At 50.1% G+C, this 25,978-nt stretch overlaps 3 protein-coding genes across 9 annotated transcripts; 1 reads left to right on the top strand and 2 right to left on the bottom strand.

Annotated features, from left to right (window-relative positions):
• Positions 1–6,065: 6,065 nt before the first annotated feature.
• Apoa4 (apolipoprotein A4) lies at positions 6,066–8,485 on the bottom strand. The gene is made up of 3 exons (XM_021639762.2): positions 8,330–8,485; positions 7,926–8,052; positions 6,066–7,219 (listed from the first exon to the last, which is right to left on the bottom strand). The coding sequence occupies exons 1-3, from the start codon at positions 8,376–8,378 to the stop codon at positions 6,235–6,237; spliced, it is 1,161 nt and encodes a 386-aa protein (XP_021495437.1). The 5' UTR covers positions 8,379–8,485; the 3' UTR covers positions 6,066–6,234.
• A 5,277-nt stretch (positions 8,486–13,762) lies between these two features.
• Apoc3 (apolipoprotein C3) lies at positions 13,763–16,093 on the top strand. Of its 6 annotated transcripts, none has more exons than XM_060373163.1 (4): positions 13,763–13,875; positions 14,514–14,581; positions 14,692–14,815; positions 15,802–16,093. In XM_060373163.1, exons 2-4 carry the CDS (start codon positions 14,527–14,529, stop codon positions 15,920–15,922), a joined length of 300 nt encoding a protein of 99 aa, XP_060229146.1. In that variant the 5' UTR covers positions 13,763–13,875; positions 14,514–14,526; the 3' UTR covers positions 15,923–16,093. The 6 variants fall into 6 exon arrangements, with proteins under 6 accessions (XP_060229146.1, XP_021495432.1, XP_021495433.1 ...); XM_021639757.2 differs by having other exon boundaries at positions 13,807–13,933; XM_021639758.2 differs by lacking the exon at positions 13,763–13,875 and adding an exon at positions 13,957–14,048.
• A 2,890-nt stretch (positions 16,094–18,983) lies between these two features.
• Apoa1 (apolipoprotein A1) lies at positions 18,984–20,812 on the bottom strand. Of its 2 annotated transcripts, none has more exons than XM_021639760.2 (4): positions 20,668–20,812; positions 20,412–20,472; positions 20,112–20,265; positions 18,984–19,643 (listed from the first exon to the last, which is right to left on the bottom strand). In XM_021639760.2, the coding sequence occupies exons 2-4, from the start codon at positions 20,452–20,454 to the stop codon at positions 19,046–19,048; spliced, it is 795 nt and encodes a 264-aa protein (XP_021495435.1). In that variant the 5' UTR covers positions 20,455–20,472; positions 20,668–20,812; the 3' UTR covers positions 18,984–19,045. The 2 variants fall into 2 exon arrangements, with proteins under 2 accessions (XP_021495435.1, XP_021495436.1); XM_021639761.2 differs by having other exon boundaries at positions 20,412–20,490; positions 20,668–20,783.
• Positions 20,813–25,978: the final 5,166 nt, after the last annotated feature.

Here is a 25,978-nt window from a genome sequence, read left to right as displayed (position 1 = left end):
TTTCCCCCCACCCCCTGTCTCATACATACACAGAGAGAAAGCGAGAGAGAGAAACACACACTAATAATTAATAGACAAAATACAAAGGTTCCTAGACCTATATCAGTAACCCCACCCCCCCGAACTCAGGACCTCATGGAAAACTTAAGAGCAGCTGTCAAAGCATACTTGAACAGGACAGATGAACTGGTCCCCCAAGTCCAGACAGATGTCACTTTCCATTTGTCCAGTGTCTTAGCTGCTAGAGATGACCCGGGGCTAAGTGGGCCACAAGGCTAAGTCCATCACTGTCTTAGAGCAAAGAGGACAGCTCTTTCCTTGATGAACAAGCCAACCTACTGAGGACTGAGTGTCCTTCAGATGGGCCAGCATGACTTGTGAAGGCAGAAAAGAGACTGTGGCTTCCAAAAGCTAAGGCTTTGGGGTCTTGGGACTCCCAAGAAAAATGAGTTGGTATGTGGGGGAAGGCTCTTAGTTGCTAGCCATAGACCCCTGTGCTGGAAGATTTGAGCCAAAGCTGAACTGATCGAACTTTTTCTTTTTTAATTTCTGCATAGTTGGAGTACATGGCTTGGAAAAAAAAAGACACCAGGGAAAGCAGGAGAGAAATACAGCTGCTGTCACCATAAACCAGACCAGAGTTATGCTGCCTCTTTGTCCCTCCCTTCCCTCCTTCTCTCCCTTCTTTCCTATCTCCCTCCCTCCCTTCCTTTCTTCCTCTCTTCTTCCATCCCTCTTTCCCTCCCTTCTATACAGAGTCTTTCTGTGAAGCCATGTATGGCCCCAAATTCATAATCCTCTTGTCTCAGCCTCCTGATACTAGGATTTCAGGTCTGCACTATCACATCAGGCTGAAGGGGACTGCCGTTTTGGCATCTGTGCTAGTAGTCATGGGTGAGCTCCCTCAAAACTCATCAGAGGGCTGGTGAGATGGCTCAGCAAGTAAAGGTGCTTGCTGGCAAGTCAGATTACCTGAGTCCAATCTCCACGTCCCGCATGGTGAAAGGAGAGATCCCACACTTGAAACTTGTTCTCAGACCTCTACATACATACCGTGGCAGAAGTGCACACATACATACCCATATGTGTGTGTCCATCACACACACACACACACACATACAATAAATGAATAAATAAATGAATGTAGAAATAAAAAAAATAACAAATAAAATTCATCAGAGGTAATAGTCAGAAGCTGGAAATAACCTAGATGTCCCTCAGTGGAGGAGTGGATACAGAAATTGTGATACATTTACACAACAGAATACTACTCAGCTATTAAAAACAAGGAAATCATGAAATTTGCAGGCAAATGGTGGGAACTAGAGAAGATCATCCTGAGTAGGTAACCCAAAACCAGACACATATGGTATACATTCACTCATAAGTGGATATTAGCCATATAATATAGGATAAACATACTAAAATCTCTACTCCTAAAGAAGCTAAACAACAAGGAAGACGCTAAGGAAGATGCTCAATCTGCATTCAGAAGGACAAATGCAATAGACATTGGAAGCAGAAAACAGGGAACAGGACAAGAGCCTACCACAGATGGCCTCTGAAAGACTCTAATGATTGAGGTATTGAAGCAGAGGCTGAGACTCATAGCCAAACTTTGGGCAGAGTGCAGGGAATCTTATGAAAGAAGGGGGAGACAGAAAGACCTGGAGGGGACAGGAGCTCCAAAAGGAAACCAACAGAGCCATTAAAACTGAGCCCTGGGAGCGCTGCAGAGACTGATACCCCAACCAAGGACAACGCATGGAGAGGACCTAAAACTCCTGCTCAGATGTAGTCCATAGACTCAGCCTCCAAGTGAGTTCCCTAGTATGGGGAGCAGGGCCTGTCTCTGGCATGAACTCAGTGGCAGGCTCTCTGATCACCTCTCCCTGGGTGATGCAGCCTTGTCAGGCTGCAGAGGAAGACAATGCAGCCAGTCCTGATGAGACCTGATAGGCTAGGGTCAAATAGAAGGGGAGGAGGACCTCCCCTGTCAGTGGACTAGGGGAAGGGCATAGAGGGAGGAGAGAGAGGGTGGGATTGGGAGGAGATGAGGGAGAGGACCATAGCGGGGATACAAATTGAATAAATTGTAATAAATGATAATAATAAAAGAAAGAAAGAAAAAACTTACCAGTAGTGGTGGTACATGCTTGCAATTCTAGCATTTGGGACATGGAGCCAGGAGGATCAGAAGTTCAAGGTGATCTTTGGATACATATCAAATTTGAGACCAGCCTGGGACACATGAAACTCTGTTTTCAAAAAAAACAGAAACAAAAACTTCCTCAAGGGAAATTCCCATCTAAAGCAAAGGACATTCAGGTGCTGAGCATCTGTTCCCAGAGTCCCACTCAGACTGTTCCAACAAAATACCACGTGCAAAGAGGCGCATAAAAACACCAATCTTACAGTAACAATAAGCAAATAAACCTAGCTTTGTTTGTTTCTTTGTTTGTTTTTAACCCACATCTCCCACAGTCCTAGGGGTTAGGTACCCCAACATCCAGGTTCCAGCAATCAGGTGTCTGGTGAGAGCCAGTTCTTGGCTCATAGATGGCGCTGTCTAGCTATGTCTGACAACGTTCAAAGCAAAAACTTTCCCTGGGGCTCCTTCTATAAGAATCCCAGACCTGTCCTTACTGTCCTTACAGACCTCATTCTCTCCCAGAGACTCTCCTCCTAGCATTCTCTCTCTCTCTCTCTCTCTCTCTCTCTCTCTCTCTCTCTCTCTCTCTCTCTCTCTCTCTCTCTTAATTAACACAGATTACTTTTTGTGGCAAATTTCTAAAAATCAGAAAAAGCTTGTTAATCTAATCTAACCTAACTGTCCCAAATTCTATTTACATTCCTTCAAGTTATTATATTTCATCTAATACTAGAGGCTTCAAATCAAAGCATAAAAATATAAAGAAGCCATCCATATACATATGTACATCCATATACATTCAAACCATACACAACCGTTATAGACCATCAGTGGCACGTTTGGGAAAGGCTCACAGCATATGCGTGTGTATACACACCCATGCACACATAAATAAATGTAGTTTTAAAAATAAAAGAAGAGAATATAAGATTTAAGCCTAAACTGAATCTTTGCAACAATTATGATTGCTATCGCTTTTGCCTTTTTTGGGACAGGGTTTCTCTGTACAGGGTTCCTGGCTGTCCTGGAACTCACTTTGTAGACCAGGTTGGGCTCAAACTCTCTTGAGGTCTGTCTGCCTCTGCCTCCTGAGTGCTGGTCCTAAAGGGGCTCAGGCCACCACCTGGCTGCAATGATTGTTTTCTATTCTAGAATTCTCAGAAGGACCGTGTTCCTGATAGAAACTGCAGGTCTGCTCCAGCCATGTGCCTTCTGCTTCTGTCCTACCTCCCTTAAGAGCAACGCCTCTTAGTTCTCCTCTAGGCTGGCAATATCGTCTCAATTTTAGCTGTGTGTCTCTGTACTGACAGTGATATCTGGGCCCCTTTCCAGCTGAGGAAGCCACAGGGAGTCTCCCACAAGATACTTGTACCCCTGTCCTGGGCCTGGGCCCACCTACTCATAGAGGGGAGGGAAACTTGGTACACTAGGTTGAGGATCAAGTTGCAAAAGTCGTTTATTATCATTTCTGGTTGTGAGCCAGCTGAATCTTTGGGGGAGGGGGCGGAATTCATAGGGCATTTGAAAAGACCCAGGGTCACAGTTGGCTTCAGCATTTGTGATAGCTTCATGGCAATGAGCTGAAAACTCAAAACTGAATCCAAATAAAATTGTTGTATCCTGGAAGAGACCAAACCCCAAACTACAACAATAAGAGGTAAAATAAACCAACCTAATATAATCTTTTGTTTGTTTGTTTTTGTCTGACACAGGGTCCCGCTATATAGCCCTGGCTGGCCTGGAACTTCACTATGTAGACCAGGCTGGCCTTGAACTCACAGTGATCCACTTGCTTTTGGTTTCTGGATGCTGGAATTAAAGGCATGTGCCACCATATTTGGCCTAACATCATTATATATATGGTTTATATATATTTATTATATATATGGTTGAAACACATTCACTTCAGGAAGGACTGGACAAGTGGGTCCCTGTCACTCACTTTCCAGCCTGTCTGCCCTAATTGGTGAGATCCAGGTTAATGAGAGACCCTATCTGAAAGGCAGGAAATGGTTCTCTTGAGGATTATCTCCCCATCTTTACACGCACCCTCCTACCCAAATGCACACACACACACACACACACACACACACACACACACACACCTCACAGTGTGTTCATTTCAACACATGAATTTGAGGGGACAGGAACATCGAGTCTATTAAAGCAGCCAAAAGCAATGCTGTGACCAGGACCATATGCCAGGTCAGTGACCTAAGGGACTGAAAACCAGGAGTGACATCCTGACTCAGGCGACAACAAGGGCACGTGTATCTCACTCAGAGACACCAGGACTATGGTAGGACCTTGGGAGGTGTATGGGATGGTCCTGGAGACACCAGGAAAGAACTCAGGGGTCTCACGAAGGGTTCATACTGCGAACAAGGGTCTGGGAGCCTCAGGAGCTTTGAGAGGCAGGAGGAGGAGACCAGAACAGCTCAGAACACCAGTCAGCCTTTGTTCTGGTTCCCGTTAGTGCCTCAAAGCTCTAAGCAAGCCTCTCCTAATGCCAGTCAGCGAGCCTCCTGCTGCCAGTTAACTTGGCAGAATGTGCTCACCTGAGTCTTCCCTGCTAGGGAGTGATCTCCCTGTCTTTCCTGCTAGGAATCATAGTGGAAGTAGCTGTGATGGTTTGGGCTGAGCAGCTGCATTTAGCAGGGACTGGGGAGACTTGAGAGGGCTGCCCTCACCTGGATCTGGAGGCTGGGGACGTGGGTGGAAGAAAAGCCCATTTCTTGGTTGTCTGCTTCACTGGGGCAGCACAGCAGAAACCCCTCGTTGAGTGTTTATATCGCACTTGAGGTTGCAGCACGTGCCTGGTACCGTCAGATCTTCTGAGCATCTCTGGCCCTAGGCTGCCCATTTTTCCTTTCCAGAACAGGTTTTCTTACATGTCCCAAATCACCCAGTAGGCAGTTGGAAAGCCAGGATTTAAACCCAGGCCTGAGCTTATGGGAAGCCTTGGCCGGAAAGGAGGAGGCCGGCACAGCTGGTGCTACCCACAGCATGTTCCTGTCCATTCCAGAACATCCTAGGGGGCTTTCCCCATTCTGAGGAGGAGGGTGTGACTTGCAGACCTGAGTCAGACGACAGCCAGCATGTGAAATCCTTTGGGAGGAATTCCTAGACTAGTTCTACTCCGAGACTCCCTCCTTGGGGAGGCTGTAAGTCTCCAAGGGCAGGGGAGAATCCATTCCAGAGGCTGCAGCTGCCCTTGGCTGGCTGTACCATGAAACCACTGAGTTCTCCCTCCCTTAGTCCAGAAACCACAAGCTCTGTCAGAAGCAGGCAGGCCACTCATCAGGAGGCCCCTGGGCAGAGCGTGCCAGGGTTCTCCACACAGTCCAGCACCGGACCACCCTTGCACAGACCTGTTCACATCCTATGCTGTCTATTACTCAGTTCTGGAGTCAACAGAGCCAGCCACAGGTGGAGATATTTTCCAAGCAAGCATGAACACTTTGCAGCGGGATAGAGTGGGGTGGCTTACCTCTATATAAGTAAGTTCAAGTACACAAGCACAGACAAGAAGGAACTTGCTGTGGGGTAAACTCTTCAAACTCAGGGACTGTGTGTGGCTGCCCTCCAGGTAGCCTGTCATCATGAAACCCAGTGTCCGGGCACACACTGCCCCAAAAGCTGTTTTGACTGTCTGGGGCTCAGAATCTCGACTGGGACCTTGAGGGCATTTGATAACTGCTAAAGGACTATAAGTGAGAGTGTGTTTTGCTTCCAACAGAGGGGCATCTTCTCTGCATTCTCCTCTCCAGCACACCAACCCCTGTTCTACCTAAGATTCATTGCCTGCCCACCCTCCCATGTCCCCCAGTCCTAGCTGGATGTTGCTCACTTCCCCAAGCTTTGCTCTCCTCCCTACCTCAGGTTAGCAACAAGGAATCACACAACAACCTGATGGGGCTAATTTCTCAGTAGCTTTATTGAGTAGAGAGATGTCTCATCATCTTGCACAGGACATGTGTCCTCCAGCTGGTACAAGAAGTGCTTAGGGACAGATTGACAGACAGGTGGTGGGGCAGGGCAGGTGTCTGCGGCTGTGATGGGCTGAGAGCACCAGGGACAGCTCAGCTCTCCAGCGGGCTGGACTGTACCTGCTCCTGGACCTGCTCTGGGACCTGGAGGGACAGGGGCTGGTCTGAGCTCTCCTTTTTCTCCAGGGTTCCCATAAAGGAGTTGACCTTTTCCCTCAGGCTCTTCTCCAGGAAGCTCAAGTGGCTCTCCACGTCCCCCGAGTTGGAGCCCAGCTGCTGCCTGAACTGCTCCATTTGCTGTACCAGGGCCTTGTTGAACATCTCCCCCAAGGGCTCCACAGTGCGCCGGAACTCCTCCACCTGCTGGTCCAGCTGTCTGTTCAGGTCCTCCAGAGACTTCTGCAGCCCCTCCGTGTTGCCCTTTAGCTTGCTGCGTACATCTTCCACCATTGGGGCCAGCTTCTTCTGCAGCTGGTCGATGTTGGTGGAGACCTTGGTCTGGAGCTCCTCGGTGTTCTTCTTCATCTGGAAGGCCAGGCCCTCCAACTGGTGGTTGAGTTTCTCCTGCACACCCACTGCAAGAGGGGCCAGGCCACGGCGCAAATCCTCCAGGTTCTGGTCGATTGTGGCCTTCAGCTCGTTGGCTTGGGGGATCAGGCGCCCCTTGAGCTCTTCCACATTCCGGTCGAACTTTTCCTTTAACTCATTGGCAACGGGCATCATGGAGGCCTGCAGGTTGTCTACATTCTCCTGCACTGTGGCCTGCATTTTCAGCATGTAGGGAGCCATCTGGCGCTTCAGTTCCAGCATCTGCGTGTTGGCCTGCGTTTTCAGGTCCACCACGAAGGGCTTCAGGTGCTGCTGCAGCTTCTGCACGTTGTCCCCGATCGTCTGGCTCACCATGTTGGCATGGGGCATCATGCGGTCGCGGAGCTCCTCCAGCTCCTTCTGAATCTCTCGCTTCGCGTTCTCTGCATCCTTGGCTAGGCGTTCACTCAGTTCTAGGGCAAAGGGAACCAGCTTCTGCAGGTCATCAGCATACGAGTTCATGTTCCCGAAGTTGTCTTGGAAGAGGGTACTTCAGAGAGGGGATGGAGAGAAAGAAGCACCATTACACTTGGCATTAGATACATTTGTAGAACGCTCAGCTCTGTCACCTGCCTGGGTCAGGAGGGTGTCCTTGGGAATTGAGACCTCCATCTTGTCCCTGTGGCCCTCTCTGGGGTGGGTCATGCTTTCAGGAAATCCACTATGATTTTAGTGTGACTTTGGCTTTTTATCTGCAAGGGTTCTGCTGAGCCTCAGCCTCCTTATCTTCCCACCATGTGACTCTTAGAACTTTGCTTTCCTTTCCTTGTGGATAAAGAATCGGACTGGACTTTGACATCTCTCCCAGCCCAGGGTCACATTGTGCAACTATCTTCCAGGGGCACAGGGTTCTGATGTTCTTGCATGTGCTCCGAGGATCCCCAAATACCCCAACCCCCTCCCTCCTGATTGCAACAGGCACCTCGTGTCCTCAACGGGACGTGTCTCCCTTCTCTTTGTACCAAGAGCTTCTGCTGGGATTTGGCTATTTTACCAAACTCTAGCACACAAAAATAGGAAGATACTATAAGGATGGGTCACTGGTTCCAATTTCCCTGTTTACAGGGAAGCTCTAGGTCCAGAGAGGCTCGAATCCCTCTAGCGAGGAGGGAAGGATTCCCAAGTGCTGATGTCCCAACTCTAAGGTCAGCTATGACCTTCAGGAAAGCCTAGCCTTGCAGGCTAGGCCCACTCACTTGAGCTTCTGGGTGACATCTGACTTCTGGAGTTCTTCCACAGCCTCCTTGGCATTGTTGCTTATCTGGGTGAAGTAGTTCCACATCACAGTGGCCACCTGGTCAGAACTGACCTCAGCCTGGGTGCCTGGGTGGAGAGCAAAAAGCACATAAGTCATGAGGGTACATCTCTCTCTCTTGGACCCCTGCCTCAGCTCTGAGCTGGATGATGCTGTAGCTGGGGATAGCCCAACTCTTTTTCCATCTCTGGAATAACCCAAGGAGTGCCAGTGCCAACAAAAGCCTGTTCTCCTGTGAGCTGCTGGGGGAAACCGAAGCTACCCAGAGTGGTCCACTAGTTCTAGAGCTGGCTCTCCTTGCCGCCTCTCGTGCGCTGCAATAGCTGGAGAGCTGTGTCTACTCACCAGTGACAGCCACCAGGGCCAGGGTCAACACCACAGCCTTCAGGAACATCCTGGGCTCCTCTCTGGGCTGGGACAGTCTCAGCCAAACTGGATGGAAACGTTCTCCCGGGTCCCTGCGAGGAATGACTCCAGGCAGAGCCAGCCACACATTTAAAGCCCATCCAGCCCTCTTTCCCCGCCTCTTCCCCAGTGTGACTCCACGTTGGAAGGTGACACACTCCCAGAAGACCTCTTGGACTTTAGTGACCCTAAGACAACGTGGAAGCTGAAGGCGCACAGGCAGCAGAGCGAAGCAGCCCTTGCTGGGCTAGCCCCACCCTCTACAGGAGGCTGAGAGGATAGCCAGGAGCTTCAGGAGGCGCCAGCCTGGGAGTCTAGGGAACTTCCTGAGCAGGACTGAGGCCCCAGGGGCAGCCCTGTTGGCGGTCCTGGGTCTGTGCCAGGCTAGTGGAACAAGGTACAGGTCTCCTTTTTCCACTCCAGTGAGACAGACAGCTCCCACCTTGACAGCTGCCACCAACCCAAACTCTGTCTCATAACATCTGCTACAGAGATGGTGCTAGGCCCATTCAGGGCTGCAGCAGGCAGTGAACAGCGATTTAGGTGTCTGTGACAACCTTGGGCAGGAGAGGATCAGAACCCGGGATTGAAGGGGTTCATCGCGTGTGCTCTTATGACTCTTAAGCTGGGCCACCTCAGTCTAGTTACCTGAAGCCTCAGTTTCTCCTTTGACCAATGTGTAGTTTTGTTATGTTAAGTAATGTGGCACTTGTGAAGTGGGTGCAGGGGGCTCAGCCCACAGTAAGTGCCAAAAACAATGACAATGATTTTCTATGTGGGTCAGAGCCAGGGAGGTAGAGAGAAGCTGATCCTCTCCAGAGAGTGGCAAAAGGAGAGCCACCCTTTCCCTCAGAGGGTCACCAAGTGGGCTAGAGTGACCGTAGGTGACAGACACTGCTGTGAAAAGTGCACTTGTGACCTCCCGTTGAGCCTCCAAATGTGTCCACACAAACAGTTGCAGACGACAGACATCCACGGGAAAGGTGCCAGGCTGTGGTCAGTGTGTGGCCTCGATACACTAAACCAGGGACTACATGATGACACCCATCGTGTCGTCCCGTTGGCAGCTGTCCACAGATATTTTCGAAATGAGAAAACGAGGGCCATTAGAAGAGACCACAGTTGTGCCTGGCTGACTTGCTGTGTTACCATCTTTTTATTTTTTATTTTTTATTTTTCCTGAGACAGGGTTTCTCTGGCTGTCCTAGAACTCACTCTGTAGACCAGGCTGGACTAGAACTCAGAGACCTGCCTGCCTCTGCCTCCTGAGTGCTGGGATTAAAGGTGTGCACCACTACCGCCTGGCCATTTTTTTTTTTAATGTGTCCAGACAGACTTGTCTTATGGGACTGAAGTCAGCTAAATGCCCTCCTCTGCTGAGTCCCCGCCACACCACCACGCTCCCCACGGCTTCCTCCAGTGGCCAGGATCAGTCCTTTCCAGAGCAGCCACGCTTAGGGAGTTTTAAAAAATTAATTTATGCCGTGTGTGTGTGTGTGTGTGTGTGTGTGGTGTCCCATGCCTTTAATCCCAGCACTCAGGAGGTGGAGGCTGGCGGATCTCTGTGAGTTCAAGGCCAGCCTGGACTATGGAGCAAGTTCCAGTATAGCCAGGGCTCCACAGAGAAACCCTGTCTCAAAACCAAATAAACAATAAATAAAGAAATAAATGCAAATTAATGGATTTATTTACTAATATTTGGTGGGGATGGGTATGCTGCATACATCATAATAATGTATAGAGGTCAGATGACAACTTGATGAAGTCTGTTCTCTCCTATCATTTGGGTGCCAGGATAATGAACTGATGTCATCAGGCCTGGTGACTTTACCCCACTGAGTCATCTTGCGGGTTTGCACCTGGATTCCACACAGACTGTGGTGTGTGGCCTTGGATGAGTCTCATAAGCCCCTTGGGTCTCGCTTCTGAAGGTCCTGCGAGATGATCTGGCTTCCTGGAGGTTCCCACCGAATGTCAGCCATGTCTTGCCTCTAAAAGGTCTCTCCACTGTACCATTGACCCATTGGTCCCCATCCTGCTTTACCAAACTAGGCCTGGTCCAGCCTGTGCTGGGCCCAAAGGGCAGAAGTGACGGGGATGAGTCACATGGGACAGCTCAGCTACAGCTCCACCCCGTGGACCTACAGTCCGAGTACCAGGTGCCACCAGCGTGGGACAGGTGCAGAGGTGCTTGCCCATTTGTATCCTCTCTGAGAAGACCCATCTGTGTTACCTAAGCTCGTTCACGGGTGGCTGCCAGTGATGGTCGGACAGCTTTGTGTAGGTATCTGAGTTTTCCACGGGCACAGAACTTGGCTCTGCGCTAAGAGACTGAGGCCTCACGCATGCTGTGTGCCCAGCACTCATGCATGCACCAGCCCTGGCAGGGAGGGTGTGTGACCTCCTGGCGTGGCATAAATGAGTATATTGACTTCTCCAACAGTGAGACGTGCTTCATAGGCAGCTGTAGGTAATTTGTACAGGTGGCTGGGGAAATCGAGAATGCCCATGTCCCAGCTGCTGGGGAAAAGAATAGACGGCATGATAGTCAGCCTTGGGCACAGAGGATCAAGTGGTCTTGGTATTCATGTCTCAGTCTGACCCTCACTCTTCTTGCTTGGGCTCATACAGAGTCCATGGCCAGTGAGGCTTATAGCTATATACCATCTATCTAGAGCAGAGCCCTCGGGACTCTCATGCACCCAACCTGCTCTTAGCCAAACAGAAGTAGGCTGGCAGTCCACCCTTGAGGGCCAGCCAGTCTCAGTCCATCCATTCGAGATTTCTTCCCCACTGTGATGCTCAATTTTAACCGTCAATTTGACAGAATCTTGAATCACCTGGGAGTGAGGTCTTTGGTGAGGGAGCCTAGACTATGTAAAATGGAGCTAGCAAGCTGAGCTGAGAACTAATATTTCATGGCTCTTTGCTTTTAATTGTATGTGTGATGTGACCAGCTGCTTCAAGCTCCTGCCACGGTGACTTCCCCATATGTGAGGCAGGATAACCCCCTCAACTTATTTTTCTCAGGATACTGTATCATAGCAATAGGAAAAGAGACTATGGCACCCACCCACAGCTGGTTCCTCCCTAGGCCTGGGTTTGCGAATCAAGAACAGAGTCCTCTCCCAAGAGGACTCTAGGCCAGAAAGCCACCAAGAGGCCTCCTCCTAAGGCCCAAGCTGGATGGTTGAGAGGACACAAGTACTTTGGAAGGGGCTAAGTCCCAGGCCCAGGTCTCAAGGTATCTCCTGCATGCCAGCTAAGTTCTCCGTGCAGCTGAGTATCCCACCGACAGGCAGCTTTTGACTTTTCCTGACTCCGTGGCCATGTTCTGTACAGGGGTGATGGCAGGCTTCTAAAACCCTCCACGCCAATGGATAATGACCCCGTTAGCCTGTTATAGCATCTCAGAGCCAAGGACCTGGTACCACACCCCACTCTGGGATCTGATTCCTGTTGTGCCCTTTGCCTCAGGGCAAGAACCAGGCTGAGGAGAGAAAATGACATAACAGCTCTCTCCGCCACATGCAGTGCCCAATCCTGGTACCTCCTAATCACCTTCCTTCCGTCTCAGCTTCAGCAAGAACTTTTCTCAGAGGAAGCTTAGGTATAAATGGCTGCCAAGGACCAGCTCAGGTGCTAGAGCCCAGGTCTCCCGTCACTGGGTGATATGTGTTGAGTAGGCCTCTCTCCACTGGGCCTTTGCTTTTCAGCCATAAAATTTAGGTAGCAATGTCTAAGTCACAGGATTCGGACAACTTACATTTGAACAGGACACGAACTATTTTTCGTTTTGTCTTTGACACAGAGTCACAGTAGTCCAGGCTGACCTCCAAACACATGCTCTTCCTACCTGTTTCCTGAGGCTGTACTCATGAGCAAACACAATCACAGCCACCCCAGACAACAGTCTTATGCCAAAAGAATGACTTTCTGATAGATGAGTTTCAAATCTCAGCCAAAGATAAAGAATTCAGAGGGCAAAGCCATGCTCCTTTCCCGGGTTGAGATTTCATACATAGAGGACGCTGCCGGCTACGAGGCCTGAATTCTGCACAGATACCCCCTCCTGTGTCTGGCTGGGCTTTCAGTGTCAAGGAGGTGGGAAGATGGTGAGCCCTTTTCTGCTGCTGTATATTTCTCCACACTCTGAGAAATCAGCATCCTGTCCCCATTAACAGATGGGTACATTTCTGACCACAGACCACATGAGTCAGTGTCAAAGGCATCAGTTCCTTATTTGTTCGTGTGTGTGTGTGTGTGTGTGTGTGTGTGTGTTTGTGTGTGTGTGTGTGATATGCATGCCTGTGGAGGCCAGAGGTCAGTTTCAGGCAGCATTCTTCTACAACTGTCATACTTGCAAGACAAGCATTTTGCCCAAGTGGGTTATTTCCCCCACCCCAAAGGTATCATTTAAACCTGGGATTTCATTGCCAGGGGTGGGGTAGGGCAGTGCGCAGCTATAATCCCAGCACGCAGGAGGTAGATGGATAGATGGATCTCAGTGAGTTCAAGGCCAGGCTGGTCTACAGAGTGAGTTTCAAGATAGCCAAGGCTAAACAAAGAAACCCTGTTTTGACAAGAAGAAAGAAGGAAAGAAAGAAAGAAAGGAAGAAAGAAAGAAAACAAATCCTGGGATTTCTTGGCTCCAAAGTCTTTGCACCCAAAGACGATGTGCTCTGGGCTGTAGTTGTCAGTGATTGCTCAGGGACATCTCAGTTTCAAGAAGCCTAAGGTCCCTCTTGGGAAGCTGTCTGCCCCACAGCGCCTCCTTCACCCTCACCTTTGTGAACGGCCTTTCTATATCTTGCTGCTTCCAGGTTCTCACAGCCAGCGGTCACGTAGGGGTCAGATATTATCGAACCGTGAGCCCTGCTCCCATCCCAGGGTACTATCAATGGGTCCAGAGGGCAAGATGAAGCATATGGGGGGAGGGAGCAAAGGCCTTGGGCTTAGCATGATCTTTGTCCTGCTCTCACCAACCCCTGCCCAGAGATGATAGAGGAGACTGTTGGGAATGTAGCCGTGGGTCAATGTCTAGGGGGACCTTCACTTTGCCAATTCCCACCTCAATTCTGCCATTGCTAGTCTATGGCTGCACCACAGATTTCGTTCTTCCATGAGGCTTTCAAGTGGCTTCTGTGAATAAGCCTGTCACTGGCTCCAGGCTGTTGTCTGAGCTTTGTTGGGAGAGCTGGGTCTGTCAGGTGTGAAGGGCTAAGGTTGGCCTGAGGTCTGAGGCTTGTCCCTAAACTTTTCTCTGTCTCACCAGCCTCATCTAAGGGAGCCAGTGGCTGAGCCCTTGGTTGCGGAGGTGGAGGTGAATAGCATGGGCAATCTTGGAGGATTTCTCAATTCCTCTGGCAGCTAGCTGCATGGCCTCTCTGCCTCTGGCTCTGGTCTGAGCTGCTCAGCAGGTGACCTTTGGCCAGCTCGCTGGACCTTCAGTGCCCGCTGTCCCATCCTGGGCTGATATAAAACAGGTCAGAGCCCTCCCCGCTTGCCGCTCAGTTTATTCCTAGAAGCAGCTAGCTACTCCAGGTAATGTGAAGGGAGGGAGGGGACAGAGAGCTGGAGGAAGCTCTTGCTACCCTGCCACCTGGCCTACAGAAGGCTCGGGAGCCAGGAGTGGTCTCCACTTTCGGGTTCCTGGCTGGTGGGGAAGGGCTAGAAGCTGAGGAAAGGGAGGCCATTGGGTCAATGGCATCTGCCTACTATGAATCCTCACCCCCAGGTTTTTCACTGAGCGGTAGCAGAGCTGACTGGAACTGGGTCATGCTGTTCCTTGCTCGGCATGCTCAGAGCAATTACAAGCCTTTGATATCCGTACCTACCAAAGACAGAAACACTGAGGTCTAGAGGGGGGGCAGAAACTTGATGTATCCTAGTACATCAGGGCAGAGAATGGGTAGATGTCCTGCTCTGTAGAGGGTTTTTATACTCCACCTTCCACCCTACCCTGGAGCCTGGGTCTCCTATAGTTCCCTGTCTGAGAGCTGATACCAATACCAGTAGCAGAAAAGGCTTGGGCTTCACTGTGGGGGCCATGGTGTCCTCCAGAGAAGGGCTTTGTTGTAGCAGATCCTCTCACAGTATCTTCTCACAAGATCATCTCCCGCAGGTGCGAAGGTGCCATGCAGCCCCGGATGCTCCTTATCGCGGCCTTCTTGGCTCTCCTGGCATCTGCCCGTAAGCTGGTGGGGAGTGGGCTGGGCTTTCTGTGGGAGCTGGTCTGGCAACCCTTCCCTAGTAAGGGGAGGCTGGGAGAGCTGGCATGGCTCAGCTCTGCTCTCTTGCAGGAGCTAACAAGACAGAGGTGCCCTTGCTGCTGGGCTCTGTGCAGAGCTACATGGAACAAGCCACCAAGACGGTCCAGGATGCACTAAGCAGCGTGCAGCCGTCTGAAATGGCTGCACAGGCCAGGTATGCTCACTGGCCTCTTTTTCTGTTCCCTCTCCCCTCACCCCTGCTCTGGTGCTGAGACCCTGGCACAGAGCCTGTGCCCCCCACACCCCGCCAAGTTTATCAGGGCCTGGGCCTATCTAAGCTTCTGGGCCCTCAAGGGGCCTTCACTGGATACTGTGGCTGAGATGACAGCAAAGCCCACAGCCCTCCTCTGTCTCCTCTGCTTCTCCTTGGAGCAGCCTGAGGATCATTTAGCCCTTGCTGTAGGTTTTCTTCTCTGAGCGAGGGGCCCAGGGCTGGCCCTGGGAGGCCTACCCGACCTACTTTTAGCCTGTGTTGCAGCGGTCTGCCCTGTTTCCAGGCCTGGGCACAATCTGAGTTAGGTGTCTCTCTGCCCCACTATTACTCCTCAACCCCACCCCCATCCTCAACCCCCACCCTCAACAATGGCTTTGCTTGACATTTGATAGTTACTTACATAGCAAAGAGATGTTTGCAAACATTCCCTGTCCCCGGAGCAGGCTGTAGGGAGGGTATTTTCTCCCCAGGTTTGGAAACGAGAAAACTGTGGGTCAGGGAAATGAGGTGATCTGCCCAGGTCACATAGCTCAGGGACCCTCCAGTAATTTTTCCACTGAGAGGCTACTCCCCAACCCCTACCCCACTCCCTTAGAGCCACCAAATGGGACACCTCCGGGACACTATTTGTATGGACTCCCAAGGCAAGCTGGCCTTAAGTGTCCACATCTCCAGTGCTTGGTGCCTCAGGCCCAAGAGGGGTTGGTTGGTTGGCGGGGGGCAGCCATGAAGGTCTGAGCCAACCTTGATGAAGGTGGGGTTTCTTGCCCCTTTTCCATCTCTTCTGTCCTGGGAGGTGGCTGCAGGCGATTCTGGCATGGTGCTGGGTGGCTTAGAGAGCCAGTGGGCCCCTGGATGCAATGCGTCTGTCTTGGGAACTTCTCACACACATCTCTATGGATGCCTCTTACCGCTTTATCCCTCAGGGGCTGGATGGACAATGGCTTCAGTTCCCTGAAAGGCTATTGGAACAAGTTTACGGACAAGTTCACTGTCCTCTGGGGTCCTACCCTTGAGGCCCAACCATCTCTAGAGCCTGAGCCTTGAGACCTCTGTGTCCCAAATGTGCCCATGCCCCCATCCTGCTGCCTCCCCCGGGGGCCTTCCAGGTGGCTCCTGAAGGTTGCTTTAAGGGGAAAGTACTCTCATGTCTTCACCCCTCTCCAGACCTCACCTGAACATGCTGCCCCTAATAAAGCTGGATGAGAAGCTGCCAAAGGGGGTGTCCCATGTGCCTTGATGTCTGGGCATAGGGATGAGCTAGGCCTGTTGAATGGGTGGGTTTGGGGCTGTACCTCATTGGTCACTTGGGGGTGTTTATTCTTTTGTAAGTAGGACTAGCCCTGCCTACCTGCTGGATTTGATGGGATTGTGCAAAAGATCAAATCAGGGAACAGACTTGCAATCACAGTCTGTGACTTGAGAGTGGCTTCTGTCCAGCTAGCACTTTTATGTTACCTTCAGAGTTAAGGTCAGATGAGAGCACCAAACCTGTGCAGCTGGATTGCATGGCACAGGCTGCCTGGTTCATTCATTCATTCATTCATTCATTCATTCATTTGGTTTTTTGAGACAGGGTTTCTCTGTGTTTACCTGGCTGGCCTCGAACTCACAGAGATCCGCCTGCCTCTGTCTCCCGAGCACTGGGATTACAGGCATCTGACTGCTGCTTCCATTTCTTAAGAACAAAGTGAGGGGAGGGGACTGGAGAGATGGCTCAGAGGTTAAGAACAGTGGCTGTTCTTCCAAAGGTTCTGAGTTCAATTCCCCACAACCACATGGTGGCTCATAACCATCTGTAGTAAGGTCTGGTGCCCTCTTCTGGTGCGCAGGTACACATGCAGGCAGAATAATGTATAAAAAATAAATAAATCTTAAAAAAAAACAAAACAAAGTGGGTATGCTCCGCCCCTCCACTGCAGGTTTGCTGTGAAAATAAAATGCCAGAGTGTCTAAAAGCTGGTGGCACACCTCTGCACACCTCATGGGGCTGGTAAACAGTCCTCCCTGTGATAGCTAAAACTGGCTGATCTTAGACTAGAATGGAGAGGCAGCATCCTCAGGATCCCAACAGGCCTGTTTACTATGTTCCCACCACCCCTAACCGCTCACTTCACAGAGATCCAGGGTCACAAAGCTGGCCTCCCACACTAAAGAATAGAAGACCATTGCTCCGAGAGTGACAGTGACTGCCCTGGGATCATCAGCAAGCACACGGCAGGGCCAGCCAGCCATTTTCCACTTTATTGGCATGGGAAAAGCCTCGGCCAGGTGTTGGAGGCTCCTTTCCAGACAGTATTGGTGCAACTCTCAGCCTGGCCTGTGTTCTCTCTGCAAACCCATCGGGGGCTTCACTTCCTGGTTACCCAGAGCTGGTAATCTCAGTGTCCACACCTAGAAACCTTCCCACCCAAACCTGGCTTGCTACCTGTTGTAGTTCTGCATGATGAGGGATTTTAAAACCCACCCCTTCAGGACTCTCCAGGTGTGTGAAGACGACCCACACACCAACAGGAGCATGAAGAGGGGCCAGCTGAGTGAGAGAAAGGCTGCTGCTGTGAGAATGTGTCCACATATACCCTCATCACGTAAACTTGGTTACACTTAAAAAAAAAAGAAAGAAAGTAATTTTGGGTTCCTACAACAGGTGCTAGTCTAAATAACCTACAACCTGGGCTTGGTATAAGTTGGTAGAGTGCTTACCTAGTGTCCACAGAGCTCTGGGGCTCAGCCCCAGTACTGACTAAACTTGGTGTTTATCTTTGTTACCCCAGCCCTTGGGAAATGGAGGCAGAAAGATTATCTGAGACCAGTCTAGGCTACTGGAGACACTGTCTCCAAATAAAATGAATAAAGAAGAACTGGCAAGATCTTAAACTCGCTGGCAAAGGCACTTGCTAAACTAATCCTGGTGGCCCCAGTTTGACCCCTGGGATCCATGTGGGAGGAAGAGAACCGACTCCTGCAAAGTGTCCTCTCAGTATCACTCATGTTCTGAGGATGTGAAAATCCGCACACGCTAAATTAGTCTAATAAAAATTTAAATATTTTAAAGTATTTGGTTTTGGTTTTGGTTTTTGAGATGGGGTTTCTCTGTGTACCCGACTGTCCTGGAACTCACTCTGTAGACCAGGTTGACCTCAAAGTCAGAGATCTTCGTGCTTCGTAATTCCTGAGTGCTGGAATTAAAGTTGTGCGCCACTCAGCTGGCTAAAATTTTAAATATTTTAAATTATACTGTGTGTGTGTGTCCCATGTATTGAAGTCAGGTTCTCAGGTTTGGTGGCAAGTGCCTCCACTCAGCCCAATGTAATAAAAGTTTTGTTTTTTTCTTTCTTTCTTTCTCTCTCTCTTTTCTTTCTTCTTCTTCTTCTTCTTCTTCTTCTTCTTCTTCTTCTTCTTCTTCTTCTTCTTCTTCTTCTTCTTCTTCTTTTTTTTAAAGTAAATACCACATCCTGTCCCACCTTTCCTCTCAGTGACTGACTTCGGACCTCCCAGCTTCAGCTTCCCCAGCTGAGGTATACTTAAAGGCATTCAGGCTTTAGAGATGGCCATGAAGGCCTCTCTAATAAACGTGGCAACCAGCATGGCAAAGTGTGTACCCAGCCTGCAGCCGCTGTGACTCTGTCTTCCACAGCCTGCCAGTTTCTGGGTGGGGAAACTGCGCAGGGGTCTTGCCCCAGGGAGAAGGAAAAGGAAGGTGTTCGCTGAGACATCGGGGTCAGTGAATGAGCTCCAGGCATTTTCTCTGCACCTGCCCAGTAATTCAAGTCTCTACAGCTCCTTAAGGAATCCTGGCTCTAGGGCCCATGTGGATCCCATCTAGACACACTCCTTGCACAAGAGACCTGTCCTCTCAAAGCCAGCCCTATTCCCAGCCACTCCCAACTGGGTTACGGCACTTTTCAAGGGCCTCCCTGTAGTTTTGCCTGGCTACCTATTTCCCTCAGAACCTTCTTAGGAGAGCGATTCTGTCTCACACTCTAACCCAGCTAGGCGCCCAGCTTGAGAGAGCTTGGAGAGCTGAGTTGCCCTACACAGCACCACGTTCCCGCATCCCTGGATGTCCCCTTAGCGTCCTCTCTGTCCCCCAAAGAAAGAAGCTATCCCACTTTAGAAAGGTTTATTGTAAGAAAGCCAATGCAGGGGTGGGGAGCGGAGGCGGGCGCCTCACTGGCCGCTAATCTTCTGGCTGGCCTCTTCGACAATACTCAAGAATCTGGTCTTAAAGCTCTCCAGCACAGGCATCAGGCCCTGGCGCAGGTCCTCCAGCACGGGTCTGGTCTTGTCACCAAGCGCCCTCAGTTGTTCCCTGGCCTTGGTTTGGTAGTCCGCCAGGGTGGGGCTGTTCTTGAGCTCTGCCAAGCGCTGGGCCACGCGCTCGCGCATGTTTTCGCTGTAGGGACCCAAATCTCTGCGCAGCGCGTCTACACGCACGCGCATGCGGTCACGAATTTCCTCGCCTATAGGGATCAGCTTACTTTGCAGCGCCTGCAACTTCTCGCGCGCCTCGTCGCGCAGCTCGAGGCCCAGAGGCTCCACCTTCTGGCGGTAGAGCGCCATCTCCTCCTGCCACTGGTTCTGGAATTGGTCCAGGTAGGGCTGCACCCTCTCCTTCACTTTCTCCAGGTCCTTGTTCAACTCCAACCTTAACGCATCTGTGTCCTTTTCCAGGTTTTTCCAGAACTCTTCAGTCACCGGGCCCAGCTGTTCCTGCAGGCGACCAACGGTCGTGCCCAAGGTGTCCCAGTTCTCCAGGAGATTCATGCTGGAGAGTGAGAGAACTGTTGAGACATGGCCCCAGGTATCCTGTACTGCCCCAGGTCTGCAGACCTGTGATACGTGGGGTCCGACCTGGGTGCCACCCCTCCCCAAATGTGCAGCTGCTATGATCCTAGTTTCCTTCATGCGCCCCTCTAACTCCCAACCTTCCCCCCACATCCCTTTGTACACAAGGCCTGAGGCACCAAGGACACAGTTGGGGTTGGTGTTGACCAGAACCCGGGGTTACCCGGAGGAAGGGATTTTGCACAGGTGGTGTGGTTACCCAACAGCCACATGAATCCCATCCCTATTCCTCCACTGGAACCTGCTGTGGTGCCCAACTGGTGGGAGCGCAGGTGAGGACATCAGGTGAGGACATCGTCAGTTGCAGCATCTTCTCCCAGGCTCCTCTGCCCACCCTGGATGGGCAGCCCTTGCCCTGCTCCAAGCCCCAGGCTGGGTTGTTCCTTACTTCAGCTGTTTGCCCAAGGCAGAGCTTTCAAACTGGGCTACATATTCTCTGCCACTGTCTTTGACAGCATCCACATACACCGTGGCGAAGTCCTTCACTCTGTCCCATGGGGTCTGGGGGTCGTCTTGCTGCCAGAAGTGCCGAGCCTGGCTCCCTGGGGGTGAGGGGGAGACACATGTCAAGGCCAGCTCTGGGCTGGGTCTGAGCTGAAATGTTAGACCTGGAGTCGGGAAGGAGAGCAGGGAGAATTCTGTTCTCTGTGCCCAGGAAGGTAATCCATGGAAGCCAAGAGGCACCTACCTGTCAGGAAGACCAGGGCCACGGCCAGGACCACAGCTTTCATCCTAAGAGTGTGGGTGACCTGAAGAAGAAGGCTGGGCTGAAACCCACGAAAATGACTGTCATGCTCCACACTTGCATGCCACATTCAAACCAGTGGAGGGAAGGGTCTAGAGTGAAAGGGGGTCCCAGACAGCCACAGTACTGGTTTGGACAGAGCGAGGCGTCAACTGGGAGGCACGAGGGAGCCAGCACTAGGACAGGTAGCAGTACTTACCTGGCTGGAGCTCTCCAATAGTCTCTGGGTGTCCAGCTCTTCTTCCCTGGCCTATATATGTCCATAGGCAGGGGCTGGGCTGCAAGACTGATAAGCTCATCCCCGGCCCTGTCACTGCCTACTTTTCCTGACTATGTGGAACTTAAGAGTTCAAGGATCAGCTCTGTAGGCCAGGCAAACAGAACGGGCAAACAGGAAGCTGCGGGGGCTGCAGAGCTGGGATCAAGGGTTCAGGTGGGGGCAGCGGGGGCGTGGCTACAGACTCGAGGGGCTTCCCAGGGGTGACGCAGTTGCGCCATCTCCTGTGCTCCTGTGTGTTTTTGCTGCCCTCTGAGCCTGGAGCAGGGTGGGGTGGGGAAGTTTGTGCTCCTGCAGTCATATCTCCACCCCCCAATTTTTTTTTGCATTCCGAGGAGTTGTTCCTACCACCTCACCCTGGTCCGCCAGGTAGGGGGTGCCTCTCTCTGCAGAGGCATCCTGATAGGCCTCCCAACCCTAAAGCCAAGAACAGTGGAGGCGCCAGGAAATTGCCTGGGTGAAATGTAGAGGGGCCCAGGGCTCCAGGCTGAGGGTGAAGACCCCTCCGGTGCTTCAGAAGACGTGACAGAGGCCAGCATAGAGTTGTCAGCTTCCTCCCTCGTTCTTTCCTTTAGGTGACAAGGTCTTTCTGTGGAGCTCAAGTCCAGCCCTAACTCAAGATAATCCTACCTCATCCTTCCAAGTGCTAGAACATGCCACCAAGCCTAGCTTTAAAGTGTGTGTGTGTGTGTGTGTGTGTGTGTGTGTGTGTGTGTGTCTTTCTCTGGGAACGGAAACCCGTCCCCATGTTGGTCAAGGAGTCTATTATGGAGTTTTTATCCCAGACCTTCGAGTTGCCAATGTTCTTGTTATGTGTTGACAGTTAGCCAGCCTCCCCTCCAAAGACAGCCTCATCATATACGATGACCAACAAAAGGGGCTGATGTTCAGTGATGATATGCCTTCCCAGAGTGGTGAGGGCCTAGGCTCAAGCCTCAGTTTGGGAGAGCTGGGGAGCTGGGTTTGGGGGGCTGAGTGGTGGCGCATGTCCTCAGTCCTTGCACTTGGGAGATCACAGCCTTGGCTACATAGCAAGACTGAGGCCAACCTAGGCTACATTGAGCATATCTCACAAACCACAGATCATCCATAAAAACCTCATCATGGAAGCTGTGACTTTCCAAGCTAAAAGGAACTTTTGAGCCCATCTGTTGGGTCCTCTCCTATGAACTTTCTTCCAAAAGAGGAACTGACTGAGAATGGAAGGAATTTGCTATGTCCCTCATCTCTCAGCCTTAGAGGTAAGGATGGACTTCGAGCCCAGGTCTCTGCACTTGGGACCCAGGGTAGGAATGTACCCTGCCCATCTCCCTAGGAAACTCCCCGGCTCTCTAGAAACCAGCCTGGAGTCTGTTCACTAGCTCTGGGAGTGGCTGGGCTCCAGGCCGCTCCCACCCCAGGAGGCTTTGTTACCAGAGAGAACCTTGGTTTGAACCCCTGAGCTCTGCAACTTATTCGCCAGGTGACCTGGACAGGTTACATAACCTCCCCACCCCGGGGCTTATCTGCCAAGGGGAGATAGTGGCAGGACATGTCATGCCTTCCTTATGATCCCAGTCACCGTGTGGGAAGCAGAATGACGGGATGGAAAAGATGTGTGTGCGCTTCCTAATGCTGGGAGCCTGTGCCTTTTGCCCAACATGGCAAATGTGATAAGGCGGCTTGAGCTCAGGAGTAGCCTGGGCTATCCAGAGGGCACAGTAATCACGAGGGTCCTTCGTTATGCAAGAGGAGGCAGGAGGACCCAAGCCAAGGAGAACTGTGAGAATGGGAACGAGGGAAAGCAGTGTGAGTGTGGGGGTGATGAGCCAGGGGGGTTGGGCTGCCCATCCATGGATGGTGGAGGAAGGAAGGGAAGGTGCATATTTTCCTGAAGAGCAGTTTTCAGACGGGACACTACCCCGATGATACCATGCTTTTAACCATGCGTTGAACTTCTGAACTCCAGAGCCAGATTTGTGCTGTTAACCATGGAATTTGAATGCATTTCAAGCAAAACTGTTGAAAGGTAATCAACAGTAAATGGCAACTATTCTGTGTCTCAGAATCCCGATTTCACTGCCATGAACACATTTGCTTATTATGCCGTAGGCTGTGACCCCAGCTGCTGGCAGCAGAAATGGGGCAGGCAGGTGCCTAGCTTGCAGGTGCTGTGATACAGGGCATCTTTTCCAGGTTGAAACCAGTCCCAGAGGCCTGTGGGAGGAGTAGCTTCCATGAGCTCTGGGGGCTGGGGGTCAGGAATCTGAGAAGCTTATCTGCTAGCCTCCAGGCTGCTTCCTACAGTCTTAACTTTTTCCTTGGCTCATTACTGAAATCCTGGTGGCTAAACCTAATTGAGCCTAACATTTGCTTAGTTCTGCTGTCCTCAACTCACTTTCTACCAGCAAACTGGAGACATTCCTGTAAGGTCGGAGGCAGGGTCTTTTCTCTTGGTATTCTACCTGTCAGAAAACTGCAGCTCAAAGCTGCTAGGAACATTCTTGGCCCTCAACTTTGAGATGGTGCCATATAGCTGGGAACTGTTGTGCCCAGTTTGTCCAGTATTCTGTCTGTAATAAAAGCAATGGCATTTTCTTGTCCAGTGACTACTTTGCCATATATGAACCCATCTCTGAAATGAGAAAAACGTTTTTTGATGCTCATCATCTTCTTTGAAGTTGAAAGGGGGTGCTGCCAGAAGCTGACATATCTCATTGTCAAAAGACTTCCAAATTAATAGAATATCTTTACATGCCATATTCCGTAGATCTCTGAGGTTTGGAGACCATCTGTTTATCTCTCTAACTGTTTGTTTCTAGTTATGTACTAACTGATTTAGTTAGAAAACATCTGTGATCAATTGAATTAGTACCTAACAAAACCATAAGTTTGATTAACTATCAATTTGTATTTCTTAATTATCCTAAACAGTTTATAGAAGCTTTCAAAAGGACTAGAACTGCATATAACACTTTTAAGAATTATATAGATACAGTATCTTAAAAGGATACATAGTGTGATGTAACAAAAATATAACCTAGTGTCAATAAAGTTTATAAGAGTAGATTTAATAATTTATCTTTTATTATAACTTTGAATGTTAAATATTTTATTATGCAAGGTCTGAACATCAATAGTAACATTAACATTTTTATATGTTGGTTGCTTGAAAAAAATTATTCCTTCCTCTTTATTAGCCATCAGCCATCTGATTGCCTGCTATGGCTGACCATCAATTTGCATCTCCCAGTTATCTTCAATAATCTGCAGTAAGTTAATACAACCATCCATGAGGCAATTGACAATCTGCATGTTTCAATAATCTTTAACAGTTCATAATAAAATGATAGCCATTGAACTAAAGTTCCTTGAACATTAAGATCTCTAAATATAGAGGCTAGGATCTTCCCTGACTTCCATATGACACATTGCAACAGAATATAATTGTTCCCTGTATGACCCAGTTTACAAAAAAAAAAAAAAAAAGAAAAAAGCTATCGCTTAATACTGTTAGTAAAAAGAAGGTTAAATATATATCTTTAAATATGTCTTTGTTAGCCTGAATAGGCCTTATGGCCAGTGATTTTTATTTTATAAAGTCATTCAATTAATTTATTTATAGCCTTTAACATTTTTTACTTTCATTGGGGATATATTTCATACAATGACTTGAACTGATCGTCAGTATAACCCTGGGCTGACGTGGAGCTGCAGTTCTCTTTCCCTCTGTAAAGAGCATAAGCAAAGATTCTGCACTGAAGAATCACCAGCCTTTTAAATGAAGAAAACAAACCAAAATTAACCTAATATTGTCAAAATTCAACATATTTCATAGTTCCTTTCCAAATAATTATTTGCAGGTATGAGAAGCCAATGCAAATACAGTTCATATGCCCTCTGGCTTTTTATACATACTCTGACCTTCCATAACATTCTATATGCCTTCAGGTTAGGCTTTTCCTAGCTCCGTTGCTCTGGTTTAACCAGACATTTTTATTTTAGACAAGTTATTCTTTCTTTTTTCTTTTGTTATCCTAGTCTCCTGCTTTTCAGATAACATAGAAACTTCCATCAAAATCCAGAGATGCCAAACATTGACTGAATGAATGACATTGGTACACCAAAGCTTCTCAGACTGGCAAAGGGTCACCGAAAGGCATAGGCCCTCACTGGCGACAGTCCCTTCTGGGACTACGTACCTGATAAGGGATGGTGCTAGCAGATGTGGGGACCCGGGGCTGCGGAGGGTCTCCCTCAGCACACTGGACTCCCAGCGTTTCCCGTTTTGACAGCCCTGTTATGGTGAGGAAGTTGTTCCTGCCTCCTGCACAGTCAGCCAGAATGTCTCCTCCCTGGGACCCGGAGATACCCAAGTTTGGATCCAAGAGAGTGGATCCTGCTGCCTCTGGGTACCCACCCTACTCTAGCCAAAGGTACCTGGTGACCTTGAGGGTGCGGCCCCTCATGAGGGTCCATCGCCGGTGGCAAAGCCAGCTCGCCTCTGTCTACAGGAGTGTGCACAGCTTCAGGACCTCCAGAGACTCACCTGAGAAGGTACCTTCTGCCCTGAGCGGTCCCATTGTGACTTTGGGCTTTCCTACGTGTCCTCCTTTTAAAGGCTTTTGTACCCCAGTGTATGCCATCTGTACATAAGAGCCTGTGGGGCATGTCGGATCCGTTAGAACTGCAGTGCTAGGCGGTATGAGTTGTGGGAAGCTGATGCTCTTAACCACTGAGCTTTCTCCTCACAAGACTTCAGCTCTCTCGGCAGTGCCTGGGACCCCTGTAAATTCTGCCCTGTACTGGGACCCAGGAACAGAGAAAAGCAACAGGAAAAGTCCTTCTGTCCCACACTTGAGCATCACATCATTCAGCTGATTGAGGTCACCCATGACGGTCCCAGCCAGGGTCAACTCAAGGCTCTCCTTCCCCTTGAGGAATCCATTTTCCACCCAACTCTGCAAACACAAACTGTGTCCCCTGTGAGGGGTTAGAGTCCACACAGGTACCTGGACTGGACACAGTGTGAGGCTGACTTGCCAGGATCAGAAGGCAAGAGGCAAGGAGAGACAGTGTGCTGCTCAAAGCCCCACCCTAAGCCAGGGACTTCTCCAGACACCTGTGTCACCTCCACCCATGTGCTTCTCCCAACTAGACTCTGAACCTTCAGGCAAACAACATATCTGTGTTAGAACATAATCAGGTGTTTATTTCCACAACCTCCTACCATCCAACCAAGTTTCTAAGTTGT

The sequence above is a fragment of the Meriones unguiculatus genome, chromosome 1 (assembly GCF_030254825.1).
Source record: "Meriones unguiculatus strain TT.TT164.6M chromosome 1, Bangor_MerUng_6.1, whole genome shotgun sequence".
NCBI classification, from domain to species: Eukaryota; Metazoa; Chordata; class Mammalia; order Rodentia; family Muridae; genus Meriones; species Meriones unguiculatus.
The sequence above is the reverse complement of the archived record's forward strand: the minus strand, read 5'-3'. Positions and strand labels throughout refer to the sequence as shown.

Bases quoted from the DNA above. Each gene is read 5' to 3' on its own strand.
- Apoc3 (XM_060373163.1), top strand. From the start codon at position 14,527: ATGCAGCCCCGGATGCTCCTTATCGCGGCCTTCTTGGCTCTCCTGGCA. The intron at 14,582-14,691 runs GTAAGCTGGTGG...GCTCTCTTGCAG, and splicing joins GGCTCTCCTGGCATCTGCCC to GAGCTAACAAGACAGAGGTG. The intron at 14,816-15,801 runs GTATGCTCACTG...TTTATCCCTCAG, and splicing joins GAAATGGCTGCACAGGCCAG to GGGCTGGATGGACAATGGCT.
- Apoa1 (XM_021639760.2), bottom strand. From the start codon at position 20,454: ATGAAAGCTGTGGTCCTGGCCGTGGCCCTGGTCTTCCTGACAG. The intron at 20,266-20,411 runs GTAGGTGCCTCT...CCTCACCCCCAG, and splicing joins GGCCCTGGTCTTCCTGACAG to GGAGCCAGGCTCGGCACTTC. The intron at 19,644-20,111 runs GTAAGGAACAAC...CTCACTCTCCAG, and splicing joins GCCTTGGGCAAACAGCTGAA to CATGAATCTCCTGGAGAACT.
- Apoa4 (XM_021639762.2), bottom strand. From the start codon at position 8,378: ATGTTCCTGAAGGCTGTGGTGTTGACCCTGGCCCTGGTGGCTGTCACT. The intron at 8,053-8,329 runs GTGAGTAGACAC...CTCTCCACCCAG, and splicing joins GGCCCTGGTGGCTGTCACTG to GCACCCAGGCTGAGGTCAGT. The intron at 7,220-7,925 runs GTGAGTGGGCCT...CCCTCTCTGAAG, and splicing joins GATGTCACCCAGAAGCTCAA to TACCCTCTTCCAAGACAACT.